This window comes from Drosophila innubila (genome assembly GCF_004354385.1).
Source record: "Drosophila innubila isolate TH190305 chromosome 3R unlocalized genomic scaffold, UK_Dinn_1.0 2_E_3R, whole genome shotgun sequence".
Taxonomy (NCBI): Eukaryota; Metazoa; Arthropoda; class Insecta; order Diptera; family Drosophilidae; genus Drosophila; species Drosophila innubila.
Window position 1 is genome coordinate 1471943 of NW_022995380.1, and position 16911 is coordinate 1488853.

Here is a 16911-nt window from a genome sequence, read left to right on the forward strand (position 1 = left end):
ACTTCCCCGTTCAATAAAATTCTTTATTAAAATGATCTCAAAGGATTTCTTGAATTTTCGATTTACAAATTTTATGTTAGTATATATTTTTAGTTCAGTTGTGCAATGTAGTTAAAATTGTGTTAATCCGTAGAACATAAACATAAAATTAAATATTTAAAATATTTTTAATTTCAGTTAAGAAAATCTGTCTCAGAGGATAAATAACATTTTAACAATATGATGGAAATTAATGTTTGATTGTCCAACTCACCTGTTTTGAAATTTTTAACCAATTTAACTTTAAAAAGGGGTGTACCGAGCTACATTGCGTGGAAGGGTCCTCAAAAACGACATTAAAAATTTAATCATGCAAAAATGGGAATTATTTTTTATTTTTACAAGTACACTTACTATAATATTTGAACGCAATTGTTTTAAAAAACAACCTTTTATGCAGAAATATTACGCAATAAGAAAAGACTCAAATAAATAGGGCAGAAAATAAATAAATAAGTGAAATGGAGATAAAAAATATAAGTTAAATAGGAGCTGATAATATTTGAATAACAGCTAACACATTTTTAGAGATATATATGTATTAAGAGGCTTCTGTTCTGAACGCAAACTCTTATTTATGAGGCTCTGAAAACTTATAATTGTACTTTCATCCGTCAATTTGTGGTTTTGCGCCATTTTTTAAATTGACCAATTAAAATTAAATCAGTGTGCAAAAACGGTCGAGTCAACTACTGATTCAGATTTCCTAAATCTAAATCTGCTTTTGGAATACAACTAAAAAAATTAAATCCAAATAAAAAATTACTCAAGCAATTTCGCACCCATACAACCATCAAAATACAAATATATCAATTAAATGTTCTTCGTATTTTTTAAAGATGTAAGTTTGATTATACAAGTTGTTTAAGCTTAAGCAGAGCAACCGGCGTTATTCCACATCTCGGCTTGCATAACGAAGTAATTGGTCAGTTGGGTGATGTCCAGGTTGGAGAGCAGGTCATTGATAGTGGGCAGCCAATACTTGGCGAACAATGGTTTAACAGCGGGCTGAGTCTCCTCAGAGAATAGCAGAGAGAAAGATCCGATGAAGTCGTTCAGATATTTGTTGGCGGCAATATCCATATATTTGTCCCAGTTGTTAGCCTTTACATCGCCGATATAGTATTTCAGGTCGAAATCGCTAATGCGCAGTCCATGGGGATTACTGAGGCTCTGGGAAAATGTGTACTCGCCCACAAAACGCAAGTCAGTCAGCTTCAAATTGAGGAGGAAGTCGTGGTACACTGGCAATGGAAGGCCGCCTAAGCTGAAAGTGCCCTCCAGCGCTAAGGAACCCACGACTTGAATCTCTGGGTACATGACGTCAAAAGGTGCGTCGCATCGTGCTGGCATTGTAACTGCTACTCATTATCTGGAAACCGTCCAGACCCGAAATGCGGATGTCGCTCACATTACCCAAAACTTTAGTCGGCTCATAGAGGTATTGGAACCAGTCGAAGTCTAGGGTATACGGAGCCAATACTGGAATATTCTCGGCAGGAAAGCCACAAGGCATGATCTTCTTCCAGGCCTGAAGGAACATGCCAACGGCTTCACCGTATCCGACCATGCTCGTGTCCTGGGACACGGGTGTGGAACTGGCGACGGCGACCAGGAGCGCAAGAAGGAAAACCTTTGCTATCATTTTGATTTGACTCTTGATAAATGGTAGAAAGTACTCTGTGGGGAACTGATTCGCACAATTTGTCTTTTATAGTAGAGTCGTTATCAATGGATTGTTTATGCGGCACTTTGATCGATCACATTTGAATTACCCATATGACATTAAGCACACTGCTCACGTAAGGCTTAATAACAAAGACGCATGTATATTCCGCGTATGAGTCAACTGCTTGCCTTAGAGGACTCAAAATCATATCTAGCGCTTGATCAATGATTCATAGTAGATAAACAATTCTGATTTATTCAACAGATAGCGTTAATATAGTGTGAATGTATGCAACGGGTTTGTGGGGCATCCCCGATTTCATAAAAACAATGTCTCTTTGATCACTATCAATATCCAAGTCGATGATCCTTGTTCATCTGTAGGTTTGCCTGTCTTTATGAATGGGCGCATCTCATCACCTAAAAGCACTAGAGACACCAAAATTGGCCTATAAGCTCCTGCGTATATGATACACAGATTATGTTAATTTCAAATATTATATGCCCAAATATTATCGGCCCATTTGCTCAAAAAACAACAAAATTCAAAAAATAATAAATAGCAATAAAAATAGTAATATGTGCAAAATAAAAAATAATTTCTGAAATAGTATACACCAACCGTACCGAAACATACGTTTCTGAATCTATTTCGGTTTCGACTTCGGTTCTCAATATGTAACGGATAATTTCGGATAGCTGTTTCAGTATTATTCTTTGCTCTTAATATTAATCATTTTAATGTTTTTTTTAAATCGTTAGTAATATTTAAATCATTAGATTCACAACTACTTATTGGGAAAATAATGTTCTTACGATTTCTTAAAAATTTATTAAAAATTTATTTATTAAAAATTAAGTATTAGGGTATATTGTTTGACTTTAAAACTCAAGGAAAATTGAAAGAAAAAAATTTGATTTGAACGAGTGTTTATTGCTTATACAAATCATTAGTGACAATCTGCGACAATCATATGATCATACTTAAAATAATTGAATAAACACGTACAAGAGTGAAGAGCCCAGTATTAATAGACAATTCAAATGTGATCAACTAAAGTACCGCATGAACGATATATTGATAACGATTCCACTATAAAAGACAAGTTGTGCGATCAGTTCCCCACAGAGTACTTTCTACCATTAATCAAGAGTCAAATCAAAATGATAGCAAAGGTTTTCCTTCTTGCGCTCCTGGTCGCCGTTGCCAGTTCCACACCCGTGTCCCAGGACACGAGCATGGTCGGATACGGTGAAGCCGTTGGCATGTTCCTTCAGGCCTGGAAGAAGATCATGCCTTGTGGCTTTCCTGCCGAGAATATTCCAGTATTGGCTCCGTATACCCTAGACTTCGACTGGTTCCAATACCTCTATGAGCCGACTAAAGTTTTGGGTAATGTGAGCGACATCCGCATTTCGGGTCTGGACGGTTTCCAGATAATGAGTAGCAGTTACAATGCCAGCACGATGCGACGCACCTTTGACGTCATGTACCCAGAGATTCAAGTCGTGGGTTCCTTAGCGCTGGATGGCACTTTCAGCTTAGGCGGCCTTCCATTGCCAGTGTACCACGACTTCCTCCTCAATTTGAAGCTGACTGACTTGCGTTTTGTGGGCGAGTACACATTTGCCCAGAGCCTCAGTAATCCCAATGGACTGCACATTAGCGATTTCGACCTGAAATACTATATCGGCGATGTAAAGGCTAACAACTGGGACAAATATATGGATATTGCCGCCAACAAATATCTGAACGACTTCATCGGATCTTTCTCTCTGCTATTCTCTGAGGAGACTCAGCCCGCTGTTAAACCATTGTTCGCCAAGTATTGGCTGCCCACTATCAATGACCTGCTCTCCAACCTGGACATCACCCAACTGACCAACTTCTTCGTTATGCAAGCCGAGATATGGAATAACGCCGGTTGTACTACTCAGATGTAAAAATTCAAAGCTTGTTATAATGTGTTCACCATGCATATGTATATAATTAAGGTGATCACTTCACAGTAGCAGCATGGCAGCAGGCACAAGTGCATTACTGAAATCGTGAGCATCCCTTTACATTTCAGTCCTGCTCAGGAATTTTTATTTCAGTTTTATATTTTGGTTTGAAAATGTTTGAGTTGGTTGAAAATGTTAAAGTTGGTTTTGATGCATTTTGATTTTACCACATAATAAGCGTTCGACTTGCAAATACAATTAATTAGAACTTCTTTTAGTGTATAATTGTTTTGGTTTGTCAAAACCAACAACAACCACACAGATTTTTCGTCGCGACGCACAGAGTCATAAATGTGTTCATTTTGCTTTAATTTATGACTTCAAAAGTTGTGTTTGTTGTAGATGTTGTTGTTGTGCTCCCGATTGCAAATTTCGTGCCCACCGCTGGTCTAGATGCTAGAGTTGAAGATCTACGTACAAAAGTTGTCAGTTCAAATCTGGAATCTATTTCAATGTTTTTTAGTTATTTGTATTCGATTTGCCCATTATAAGCAATTAATATATTTATAAAGTATGAAAATAACGGTAATTATTTGTTGTTTGACTTGAAAAAAAATTTGTGGGTTGCATTGTAAAATTTTCCTACAATCAAATAAATGCTTTTGTGTCGTGACGTCACTAAAAAAGTGTTGGCAAAACTTTCAAACTGAAATGTGCCAAAATACTAATTTTCGATTAAAATTATCGACTTTTAATCGTGTTTTTTATCATCTTTACATGGGCATATGTGCCTGAATTTTCGTAATCAAGGGTCTGGGTCTAGCACCCTGGCAGAAAATTTTCAGTACAAGTTGTTGCTGTGACAGATGTCACATGTGCTCACTGCCATGCTGCCACTGTCAAGTGAAAGCCCTAAATGTACATTTAAAAACACAGCAATAAGAGCAAGTAATTCGTATGTTCGCAACAACATGTCCCCTGCATGATATGACTGCTAGCCATTGGCTATGATAAGCCGTATTATTTCACATACTTTTAAAATCATATTGTTATTGAATTGCATACTTTTGCGCTTATAAATTTATTTTTATAATTCAAAAAACGCTAAAAAGAAACGCTAAAACACGCTAAAATTTACACCACAGTTTAAAAACCGTAGAAAATAAATTTAGTTGAAAAGGTATTTTTGATTTTAGGCGTACGTCAAGTAACATTTTACAGGTGATAAAAGGTTATTTAGCTTTGACCTAGGCGATTCAATAGAAAATGGCCTACCTATTTTTATTAATTTTTAATATATTGTATAACGTATTTCGCGTATTTTTGAATTTTACATATATCTTTCGGATAACGGATACTTACTGCTAACGGAATATATACATTTCCCGATTGGTCGAAAAAAAGACAGATTATGTATTTAAACTGGACCAAAGCATGCAGACGAAATTTTATTAAAATCGGTTTACTAAATCATAGAGCTTGTAATTGGAAGAACATGTCGAAAATTTAATGCTCTGCAAAGGCATGAAATTTACGACGCGACTTCAAAATGCCTAATCACAGGGTATTCTTCTGTTGAGTGCGGTCGATTGATCCGTTTGTTTTGATGTTAATTTGATTTGGCGAAAGCGTATTGAAAACATCTTATCAAATTAATAAAGAGTCATTTGCATATGAAATTAAAAATGTCTGATATCTTAAAAATAGGTTAAAATTATTTATACCAAAAAAATAGCACTTTGAGGTCTATAAAGTATGTACTATATTTACTTTCAGGTTAAAATAAATATTTTATGGGATTTGGCACGCCTTCTTCAGCCTGTTGCGTAAACTTCGATTTTGAAAAGCTTAATAGACCTGTTGAAATTTGTATATACTGGGTTTTAAAAACACGGAATTTCGATTGATTTAAGAGAATGTATTTTGATATAGCTATTTCATGGTTCCTGATAATGTTTCAAAAAAAATTTATGCATTTTTAATTACATAAATATCCGTATAACCTCAATCTATATATAAGACAACGGCTTCAAAATTTTCTTGTCGCTTTGCTATTTTTATTTTACTTATATAAGAGTCGTTTAAGCATGCACTTGGCAATTGGCACTGTTCCACTTGTTAGCAGTGTTGACAAACAGCTGAGACAGCTGATTCAGACTGAAAGCGGAGAGCTTATCATTGAGGCCAGGCATCACATAGGCGGCCAACAAGTGATCGACATTAGGTTGAATCTGCTTAACCATAAGATTGGTTATCTGGCTAGACCATAGATTAGCGTAGTCGTTGACTGCAATGTTCCACAAGGTATCCCAGTTGTCAATTTTCACGTCACCCAGATAGAATTGCAGATGGAATTCGCTGATGCGCAGTCCATTGGGTTTGGTAAGGCTTTGGGCAAATGTATATTCACCGACAAAACGCAGTTGCTGGAATCTCTCGTTGATCAAGCTGACTTCACGTACGGGGAACGCGATACCAAGCAGACTCATGACACCCTCGATGGCAAAGGAACCCAAGATTTGGATCTCTGGGAACAAAATATCGAAGGTGGCTTTTTGGGAAGTCGTATCGAAGGCACCAGCAATTATCTCGAAGTTGTCCAGACCCGAAATGCGAATATTGCTCGTGTTGCCAACAAAGTTGGTCTCTGCTTTGGAGTATTGGAAGGAGCTGAAGTCATTTGTCAGTGGAGCCATAACTGGAATATCGTCCGGAGCGTAGCCGCAGGGCAACATCTTCTTCCAAGCCTGAAGGAACTGGCTGATGGCGTCACCATAGTTCACCGCAGTCGAGTCCAGGGCAACCGGTGAGGCACTGGCTACGGCCACCAATAACGCTAGTAGAAAAACTTTGGCTATCATTTTGATTGCAAAAAGGTAGGTAGAACTGTGTGAAGTGTGCTCGAAATGGTTTCCCTTTTATAGCTCAATTTTTATCAATAGATCGATTAAATAGTAGGGCTTTGATTGATTACACTTCGATTCATTTATCTGATTTCAGCATTTGTTTGTCAAAAGTCCTATTGCCACGAGCTTCGATGATTCACACATATAATTATACGAGTATATTTTTAAAGTAAACAAATGAAGAAGGTTTAATAAAATTAAGACATAATTATTGATAGGGAAATTCTGAAAATTTGTGGATCCCCACGGGGTAACAATTGGTATATACATATCTGAAGATGAATTTACATATTTATGTATAGTTTTACCCAGAGTTAATTTTGTTATCGATGTTGTTGCCGAAGTTGTATTGACTTATAGCTTTTGGCGACGACCCTTTTCAAAGAATTTCTACAAGACATTAAATCATGGACTGAAATTTAAAAAATTTAATCATGCAAAAATGGGAATTATTTTTTATTTTTACAAGTACACTTACTATAATATTTGAACGCAATTGTTTTAAAAAACAACCTTTTATGCAGAAATATTACGCAATAAGAAAAGACTCAAATAAATAGGGCAGAAAATAAATAAATAAGTGAAATGGAGATAAAAAATATAAGTTAAATAGGAGCTGATAATATTTGAATAACAGCTAACACATTTTTAGAGATATATATGTATTAAGAGGCTTCTGTTCTGAACGCAAACTCTTATTTATGAGGCTCTGAAAACTTATAATTGTACTTTCATCCGTCAATTTGTGGTTTTGCGCCATTTTTTAAATTGACCAATTAAAATTAAATCAGTGTGCAAAAACGGTCGAGTCAACTACTGATTCAGATTTCCTAAATCTAAATCTGCTTTTGGAATACAACTAAAAAAATTAAATCCAAATAAAAAATTACTCAAGCAATTTCGCACCCATACAACCATCAAAATACAAATATATCAATTAAATGTTCTTCGTATTTTTTAAAGATGTAAGTTTGATTATACAAGTTGTTTAAGCTTAAGCAGAGCAACCGGCGTTATTCCACATCTCGGCTTGCATAACGAAGTAATTGGTCAGTTGGGTGATGTCCAGGTTGGAGAGCAGGTCATTGATAGTGGGCAGCCAATACTTGGCGAACAATGGTTTAACAGCGGGCTGAGTCTCCTCAGAGAATAGCAGAGAGAAAGATCCGATGAAGTCGTTCAGATATTTGTTGGCGGCAATATCCATATATTTGTCCCAGTTGTTAGCCTTTACATCGCCGATATAGTATTTCAGGTCGAAATCGCTAATGCGCAGTCCATGGGGATTACTGAGGCTCTGGGAAAATGTGTACTCGCCCACAAAACGCAAGTCAGTCAGCTTCAAATTGAGGAGGAAGTCGTGGTACACTGGCAATGGAAGGCCGCCTAAGCTGAAAGTGCCCTCCAGCGCTAAGGAACCCACGACTTGAATCTCTGGGTACATGACGTCAAAGGTGCGTCGCATCGTGCTGGCATTGTAACTGCTACTCATTATCTGGAAACCGTCCAGACCCGAAATGCGGATGTCGCTCACATTACCCAAAACTTTAGTCGGCTCATAGAGGTATTGGAACCAGTCGAAGTCGAGGGTGTACGGAGCCAATACTGGAATATTCTCGGCAGGAAAGCCACAGGGCATGATCTTCTTCCAGGCCTCAAGGAACATGCCAACGGCTTCACCGTATCCGACCATGCTCGTGTCCTGGGACACGGGTGTGGAACTGGCAACGGCGACCAGGAGCGCAAGAAGGAAAACCTTTGCTATCATTTTGATTTGACTCTTGATAAATGGTAGAAAGTACTCTGTGGGGAACTGATTCGCACAATTTGTCTTTTATAGTAGAGTCGTTATCAATGGATTGTTTATGCGGCACTTTGATCGATCACATTTGAATTACCCATATGACATTAAGCACACTGCTCACGTAAGGCTTAATAACAAAGACGCATGTATATTCCGCGTATGAGTCAACTGCTTGCCTTAGAGGACTCAAAATCATATCTAGCGCTTGATCAATGATTCATAGTAGATAAACAATTCTGATTTATTCAACAGATAGCGTTAATATAGTGTGAATGTATGCAACGGGTTTGTGGGGCATCCCCGATTTCATAAAAACAATGTCTCTTTGATCACTATCAATATCCAAGTCGATGATCCTTGTTCATCTGTAGGTTTGCCTGTCTTTATGAATGGGCGCATCTCATCACCTAAAAGCACTAGAGACACCAAAATTGGCCTATAAGCTCCTGCGTATATGATACACAGATTATGTTAATTTCAAATATTATATGCCCAAATATTATCGGCCCATTTGCTCAAAAAACAACAAAATTCAAAAAATAATAAATAGCAATAAAAATAGTAATATGTGCAAAATAAAAAATAATTTCTGAAATAGTATACACCAACCGTACCGAAACATACGTTTCTGAATCTATTTCGGTTTCGACTTCGGTTCTCAATATGTAACGGATAATTTCGGATAGCTGTTTCAGTATTATTCTTTGCTCTTAATATTAATCATTTTAATGTTTTTTTTAAATCGTTAGTAATATTTAAATCATTAGATTCACAACTACTTATTGGGAAAATAATGTTCTTACGATTTCTTAAAATTTATTAAAAATTTATTTATTAAAAATTAAGTATTAGGGTATATTGTTTGACTTTAAAACTCAAGGAAAATTGAAAGAAAAAAATTTGATTTGAACGAGTGTTTATTGCTTATACAAATCATTAGTGACAATCTGCGACAATCATATGATCATACTTAAAATAATTGAATAAACACGTACAAGAGTGAAGAGCCCAGTATTAATAGACAATTCAAATGTGATCAACTAAAGTACCGCATGAACGATATATTGATAACGATTCCACTATAAAAGACAAGTTGTGCGATCAGTTCCCCACAGAGTACTTTCTACCATTAATCAAGAGTCAAATCAAAATGATAGCAAAGGTTTTCCTTCTTGCGCTCCTGGTCGCCGTTGCCAGTTCCACACCCGTGTCCCAGGACACGAGCATGGTCGGATACGGTGAAGCCGTTGGCATGTTCCTTGAGGCCTGGAAGAAGATCATGCCCTGTGGCTTTCCTGCCGAGAATATTCCAGTATTGGCTCCGTACACCCTCGACTTCGACTGGTTCCAATACCTCTATGAGCCGACTAAAGTTTTGGGTAATGTGAGCGACATCCGCATTTCGGGTCTGGACGGTTTCCAGATAATGAGTAGCAGTTACAATGCCAGCACGATGCGACGCACCTTTGACGTCATGTACCCAGAGATTCAAGTCGTGGGTTCCTTAGCGCTGGAGGGCACTTTCAGCTTAGGCGGCCTTCCATTGCCAGTGTACCACGACTTCCTCCTCAATTTGAAGCTGACTGACTTGCGTTTTGTGGGCGAGTACACATTTTCCCAGAGCCTCAGTAATCCCCATGGACTGCGCATTAGCGATTTCGACCTGAAATACTATATCGGCGATGTAAAGGCTAACAACTGGGACAAATATATGGATATTGCCGCCAACAAATATCTGAACGACTTCATCGGATCTTTCTCTCTGCTATTCTCTGAGGAGACTCAGCCCGCTGTTAAACCATTGTTCGCCAAGTATTGGCTGCCCACTATCAATGACCTGCTCTCCAACCTGGACATCACCCAACTGACCAACTTCTTCGTTATGCAAGCCGAGATATGGAATAACGCCGGTTGTACTACTCAGATGTAAAATTCAAAGCTTGTTATAATGTGTTCACCATGCATATGTATATAATTAAGGTGATCACTTCACAGTAGCAGCATGGCAGCAGGCACAAGTGCATTACTGAAATCGTGAGCATCCCTTTACATTTCAGTCCTGCTCAGGAATTTTTATTTCAGTTTTATATTTTGGTTTGAAAATGTTTGAGTTGGTTGAAAATGTTAAAGTTGGTTTTGATGCATTTTGATTTTTACCACATAATAAGCGTTCGACTTGCAAATACAATTAATTAGAACTTCTTTTAGTGTATAATTGTTTTGGTTTGTCAAAACCAACAACAACCACACAGATTTTTCGTCGCGACGCACAGAGTCATAAATGTGTTCATTTTGCTTTAATTTATGACTTCAAAAGTTGTGTTTGTTGTAGATGTTGTTGTTGTGCTCCCGATTGCAAATTTCGTGCCCACCGCTGGTCTAGATGCTAGAGTTGAAGATCTACGTACAAAAGTTGTCAGTTCAAATCTGGAATCTATTTCAATGTTTTTTAGTTATTTGTATTCGATTTGCCCATTATAAGCAATTAATATATTTATAAAGTATGAAAATAACGGTAATTATTTGTTGTTTGACTTGAAAAAAAAATTTGTGGGTTGCATTGTAAAATTTTCCTACAATCAAATAAATGCTTTTGTGTCGTGACGTCACTAAAAAAGTGTTGGCAAAACTTTCAAACTGAAATGTGCCAAAAATACTAATTTTCGATTAAAATTATCGACTTTTAATCGTGTTTTTTATCATCTTTACATGGGCATATGTGCCTGAATTTTCGTAATCAAGGGTCTGGGTCTAGCACCCTGGCAGAAAATTTTTCAGTACAAGTTGTTGCTGTGACAGATGTCACATGTGCTCACTGCCATGCTGCCACTGTCAAGTGAAAGCCCTAAATGTACATTTAAAAACACAGCAATAAGAGCAAGTAATTCGTATGTTCGCAACAACATGTCCCCTGCATGATATGACTGCTAGCCATTGGCTATGATAAGCCGTATTATTTCACATACTTTTAAAATCATATTGTTATTGAATTGCATACTTTTGCGCTTATAAATTTATTTTTATAATTCAAAAAACGCTAAAAAGAAACGCTAAAACACGCTAAAATTTACACCACAGTTTAAAAACCGTAGAAAATAAATTTAGTTGAAAAGGTATTTTGATTTTAGGCGTACGTCAAGTAACATTTTACAGGTGATAAAAGGTTATTTAGCTTTGACCTAGGCGATTCAATAGAAAATGGCCTACCTATTTTATTAATTTTAATATATTGTATAACGTATTTCGCGTATTTTTGAATTTTACATATATCTTTCGGATAACGGATACTTACTGCTAACGGAATATATACATTTCCCGATTGGTCGAAAAAAAGACAGATTATGTATTTAAACTGGACCAAAGCATGCAGACGAAATTTTATTAAAATCGGTTTACTAAATCATAGAGCTTGTAATTGGAAGAACATGTCGAAAATTTAATGCTCTGCAAAGGCATGAAATTTACGACGCGACTTCAAAATGCCTAATCACAGGGTATTCTTCTGTTGAGTGCGGTCGATTGATCCGTTTGTTTTGATGTTAATTTGATTTGGCGAAAGCGTATTGAAAACATCTTATCAAATTAATAAAGAGTCATTTGCATATGAAATTAAAATGTCTGATATCTTAAAAATAGGTTAAAATTATTTATACCAAAAAAATAGCACTTTGAGGTCTATAAAGTATGTACTATATTTACTTTCAGGTTAAAATAAATATTTTATGGGATTTGGCACGCCTTCTTCAGCCTGTTGCGTAAACTTCGATTTTGAAAAGCTTAATAGACCTGTTGAAATTTGTATATACTGGGTTTTAAAAACACGGAATTTCGATTGATTTAAGAGAATGTATTTTGATATAGCTATTTCATGGTTCCTGATAATGTTTCAAAAAAAATTTATGCATTTTTAATTACATAAATATCCGTATAACCTCAATCTATATATAAGACAACGGCTTCAAAATTTTCTTGTCGCTTTGCTATTTTTATTTTACTTATATAAGAGTCGTTTAAGCATGCACTTGGCAATTGGCACTGTTCCACTTGTTAGCAGTGTTGACAAACAGCTGAGACAGCTGATTCAGACTGAAAGCGGAGAGCTTATCATTGAGGCCAGGCATCACATAGGCGGCCAACAAGTGATCGACATTAGGTTGAATCTGCTTAACCATAAGATTGGTTATCTGGCTAGACCATAGATTAGCGTAGTCGTTGACTGCAATGTTCCACAAGGTATCCCAGTTGTCAATTTTCACGTCACCCAGATAGAATTGCAGATGGAATTCGCTGATGCGCAGTCCATTGGGTTTGGTAAGGCTTTGGGCAAATGTATATTCACCGACAAAACGCAGTTGCTGGAATCTCTCGTTGATCAAGCTGACTTCACGTACGGGGAACGCGATACCAAGCAGACTCATGACACCCTCGATGGCAAAGGAACCCAAGATTTGGATCTCTGGGAACAAAATATCGAAGGTGGCTTTTTGGGAAGTCGTATCGAAGGCACCAGCAATTATCTCGAAGTTGTCCAGACCCGAAATGCGAATATTGCTCGTGTTGCCAACAAAGTTGGTCTCTGCTTTGGAGTATTGGAAGGAGCTGAAGTCATTTGTCAGTGGAGCCATAACTGGAATATCGTCCGGAGCGTAGCCGCAGGGCAACATCTTCTTCCAAGCCTGAAGGAACTGGCTGATGGCGTCACCATAGTTCACCGCAGTCGAGTCCAGGGCAACCGGTGAGGCACTGGCTACGGCCACCAATAACGCTAGTAGAAAAACTTTGGCTATCATTTTGATTGCAAAAAGGTAGGTAGAACTGTGTGAAGTGTGCTCGAAATGGTTTCCCTTTTATAGCTCAATTTTTATCAATAGATCGATTAAATAGTAGGGCTTTGATTGATTACACTTCGATTCATTTATCTGATTTCAGCATTTGTTTGTCAAAAGTCCTATTGCCACGAGCTTCGATGATTCACACATATAATTATACGAGTATATTTTTAAAGTAAACAAATGAAGAAGGTTTAATAAAATTAAGACATAATTATTGATAGGGAAATTCTGAAAATTTGTGGATCCCCACGGGGTAACAATTGGTATATACATATCTGAAGATGAATTTACATATTTATGTATAGTTTTACCCAGAGTTAATTTTGTTATCGATGTTGTTGCCGAAGTTGTATTGACTTATAGCTTTTGGCGACGACCCTTTTCAAAGAATTTCTACAAGACATTAAATCATGGACTGAAATCCTTATAAGTTTTATTATAAAAATTACATTATAATTATTATTTATAATTTTTATTATTTTCCTTACAAAGTCATGATTTTTTATAAGCAAAAAATTTTAACTCAAGGAATTATCATTATTTTATGAGAGTTTATTTTTTTGTTTAAAAAAATGAGTATTTCTTGATTTTTTTTTACTCAAAAATAATTATTATTTTGTAAGTAGAATAATAAAAATTGTAAATTTGAAGATCATGGTGAAACTGCACAGATTACCGTTAAAGAAAATACCAAAATAATAACATTATTTTATCATTTTTGCTTTAATTGATCGCCGTTTAAATTTGAAATTCTTATCAAATCCAATAAAAAACAAGGGGCCGCACCCCCTGCTCGCTTCGCTCGGGGAGACTTGTTGAATGGCTACATTGGAGCCAACTCTACAGTTATATGCTCGCTACCCACATCTGTTTGATTTAATAAGCATAAATGATTAAAAACATAATATACTTCAATTCGTACAGAGGGTAAATTAAATTGACACTGTTTAATTTCAAAATGTTAAAATACAAGAAAAGTTAACAAACATTAACCAACAGACATAATTATATACTCGTACATTTGTAAACATATAAAGGCAAATTTAGCATTTTTGGATTAACATAAATAAATATTTGAATTAAAAGAAGTATTTGTATTAACATAAAATTATATCATGTTAATATAACAATAACATACCAATAATATAACATTTCCAACCTTAATTATATTATGTTATTATAAAAATGACTTTGTTATAAGATATTTAAGATTTTCTTTATTTGATTTGAGGGAATAGGGTAGCGAAGCAAAATTCTGAGGAAAACTTGATCTGCGTGCACAACATAGCAGTATTGTTACGAAATTTGGTAGCTCTTAATTTAATAGTCTCAAAGATGCATGTATTCATACGGACAACAAAATATACTTTCAAATATTTTCACTGTTTATTAACCCATCTTGATGAAAATTTCGTTACATATCAGGACTGTTAAATTGGTTAAATTGAACGGCTGCAAAGATGTGGGTTGCAGGGATTTAACTGTCGAGTGGGCTTGACCTATCTCTTCCATATCTGACCACGAGCGATGCAAGCTGGGCGCGGAGCCCCCTGTTTTATATTGGCAACAACAATCTATGACAAAATTAGCTCTGGCCAAAACTATGCATTAATAGTGGGAATCCACAAATAGTCAGAATTTCCCAATCAATAATTATGTCTTCATTTTAGTAAAGCGTCTATATTGAAGTTCACTAAACCCATAGCTTTTATTATTTAATAATTCAGTTGAATTGCAGAAACACTTAAGCGTTGATTAAGTTATTAAGAAGGACAAAAATATTAATTAATTTTTTACAAGAAATATACGCGTATATTTATATGTCTTAAGCGCTCTCATCGAAGCTCGTGGCAATAAGACTTTTGACAAACAAATGCTGAAATTACACAAACGAATCGAAATGTAATCAATCAAAGCCCTTATATTTAATCGATCTATTGATAAAAATTGAGCTATAAAAGGGAAACCATTTCGAGCACACTTCACACAGTTCTACCTACCTTTTTGCAATCAAAATGATAGCCAAAGTTTTTCTACTAGCGTTATTGGTGGCCGTCGCCAGTGCCTCACCGGTTGCCCTGGACTCGACTGCGGTGAACTATGGTGACGCCATCAGCCAGTTCCTTCAGGCTTGGAAGAAGATGTTGCCCTGCGGCTACGCTCCGGACGATATTCCAGTTATGGCTCCACTGACAAATGACTTCAGCTCCTTCCAATACTCCAAAGGAGAGACCAACTTTGTTGGCAACACGAGCAATATTCGCATTTCGGGTCTGGACAACTTCGAGATAATTGCTGGTGCCTTCGATACGAGTTCCCAAAAAGCCACCTTCGATATTTTGTTCCCAGAGATCCAAATCTTGGGCTCCTTTGCCATCGAGGGTGTCATGAGTCTGCTTGGTATCGCGTTCCCCGTACGTGAAGTCAGCTTGATCAACGAGAGATTCCAGCAACTGCGTTTTGTCGGTGAATATACATTTGCCCAAAGCCTTACCAAACCTAATGGACTGCGCATCAGCGAATTCCATCTGCAATTCTATCTGGGTGACGTGAAAATTGACAACTGGGATACCTTGTGGAACATTGCAGTCAACGACTACGCTAATCTATGGTCTAGCCAGATAACCAATCTTATGGTTAAGCAGATTCAACCTAATGTCGATCACTTGTTGGCCGCCTATGTGATGCCTGGCCTCAATGATAAGCTCTCCGCTTTCAGTTTGAATCAGCTGTCTCAGCTGTTTGTCAACACTGCTAACAAGTGGAATAGTGCCAATTGCCAAGTGCATGCATAAACGACTCGTGGATAAGTTTAATAAACAAAGCAAAGCGACAAGAAAATTTTGAAACCGTTGCTTTATTAATGGATCGGGGTTTTACATAGTTCATCATGCATCAAATTTGTATGAAACTCTATCAGAAATAACGAAATAACTAAATCAAGGCATCTAAAGCATACCTTTACTCAAATAAAGCGGGATTCCTTGTTTTAAAGACCCAGTACATAAAAATTAGAACAGGTGTATTAAGCTTGTCAAAATGTAAGTGCACGCAACACGCAGAAAATGGCTTGCCAAATCCCATCAAATATATATATTTACCTAATAGTAAATACATACTTTACAGATTTCAGAGACTATACGAGCTAGAAACACCTGTATATACTAAACGGATCAGCGAATCCTCCTCCAAAAATATTAGCAAGGTCAATTTAACCATGAGTTTAGACATATGTCGCACAAATTAACTAGAAAATTGAATTTTTGAATTTATTTCATGAAACTGATCAGATGTATGTATCTAGTAGCTCAAAAAATATGATGCATTTAAATATGACTATATATGTAATATAATGTGTAATACGTATTAGTACATATAATAAGTACAGGGTCCCTCAAAGTCGAGCTCTCTTTATTGCCCTTTCCACTAGTTATAGGCTATCTGGACTGCTGTTGTTGTAATCCGCTTAAGTAACTCAACAACAACGGAAACCGGAAATGAAAACCATACAGTGTGTATGAGGGCGTAGTAAGTAAGTATAAGGGAGAACTCGGGCTTCGGTCCGGCTGGGCAGACGAACAACTTCCGCCTTGTGTAGTCACAGCCGAAGCTGCTTGCCAGCGTAATTTTCGGAACGAAAAGAAGAGACTCCCAACTGCAGGCACATGCTTGTCCTTGTTGTCCTGGTCGCGTCCTCTTGCAGGTGCCGTCTACCGAA

The 16911-nt window shown here is 36.8% G+C and overlaps 7 protein-coding genes across 7 annotated transcripts; 3 read left to right on the plus strand and 4 right to left on the minus strand.

Annotated features, from left to right (window-relative positions):
- Positions 1-1363: 1363 nt before the first annotated feature.
- Positions 1364-1684, minus strand: LOC117792071. Its single transcript, XM_034632030.1, has one exon. The coding sequence runs from the start codon at positions 1682-1684 to the stop codon at positions 1364-1366; it is 321 nt and encodes a 106-aa protein (XP_034487921.1).
- Positions 1685-2871: 1187 nt separating this feature from the next.
- LOC117792078 lies at positions 2872-3651 on the plus strand. The gene has a single exon (XM_034632036.1). The coding sequence runs from the start codon at positions 2872-2874 to the stop codon at positions 3649-3651; it is 780 nt and encodes a 259-aa protein (XP_034487927.1).
- A 2081-nt stretch (positions 3652-5732) lies between these two features.
- LOC117792092 lies at positions 5733-6512 on the minus strand. The gene has a single exon (XM_034632057.1). It carries the CDS (start codon positions 6510-6512, stop codon positions 5733-5735), a length of 780 nt encoding a protein of 259 aa, XP_034487948.1.
- A 1039-nt stretch (positions 6513-7551) lies between these two features.
- LOC117792095 lies at positions 7552-8325 on the minus strand. Its single transcript, XM_034632061.1, has one exon. It carries the CDS (start codon positions 8323-8325, stop codon positions 7552-7554), a length of 774 nt encoding a protein of 257 aa, XP_034487952.1.
- Positions 8326-9511: 1186 nt separating this feature from the next.
- On the plus strand, positions 9512-10291 carry LOC117792103. The gene has a single exon (XM_034632089.1). It carries the CDS (start codon positions 9512-9514, stop codon positions 10289-10291), a length of 780 nt encoding a protein of 259 aa, XP_034487980.1.
- Positions 10292-12371: 2080 nt separating this feature from the next.
- Positions 12372-13151, minus strand: LOC117792111. Its single transcript, XM_034632098.1, has one exon. It carries the CDS (start codon positions 13149-13151, stop codon positions 12372-12374), a length of 780 nt encoding a protein of 259 aa, XP_034487989.1.
- A 2057-nt stretch (positions 13152-15208) lies between these two features.
- On the plus strand, positions 15209-15988 carry LOC117792116. Its single transcript, XM_034632106.1, has one exon. The coding sequence runs from the start codon at positions 15209-15211 to the stop codon at positions 15986-15988; it is 780 nt and encodes a 259-aa protein (XP_034487997.1).
- The last annotated feature ends 923 nt before the right edge of the window (positions 15989-16911 follow it).

Excerpts from the sequence above, each read along its gene's own strand:
- LOC117792071 (XM_034632030.1), bottom strand. The coding sequence starts at position 1,684 with ATGATAGCAAAGGTTTTCCTTCTTGCGCTCCTGGTCGCCGTCGCCAGT.
- LOC117792078 (XM_034632036.1), top strand. The coding sequence starts at position 2,872 with ATGATAGCAAAGGTTTTCCTTCTTGCGCTCCTGGTCGCCGTTGCCAGT.
- LOC117792092 (XM_034632057.1), bottom strand. The coding sequence starts at position 6,512 with ATGATAGCCAAAGTTTTTCTACTAGCGTTATTGGTGGCCGTAGCCAGT.
- LOC117792095 (XM_034632061.1), bottom strand. The coding sequence starts at position 8,325 with ATGATAGCAAAGGTTTTCCTTCTTGCGCTCCTGGTCGCCGTTGCCAGT.
- LOC117792103 (XM_034632089.1), top strand. The coding sequence starts at position 9,512 with ATGATAGCAAAGGTTTTCCTTCTTGCGCTCCTGGTCGCCGTTGCCAGT.
- LOC117792111 (XM_034632098.1), bottom strand. The coding sequence starts at position 13,151 with ATGATAGCCAAAGTTTTTCTACTAGCGTTATTGGTGGCCGTAGCCAGT.
- LOC117792116 (XM_034632106.1), top strand. The coding sequence starts at position 15,209 with ATGATAGCCAAAGTTTTTCTACTAGCGTTATTGGTGGCCGTCGCCAGT.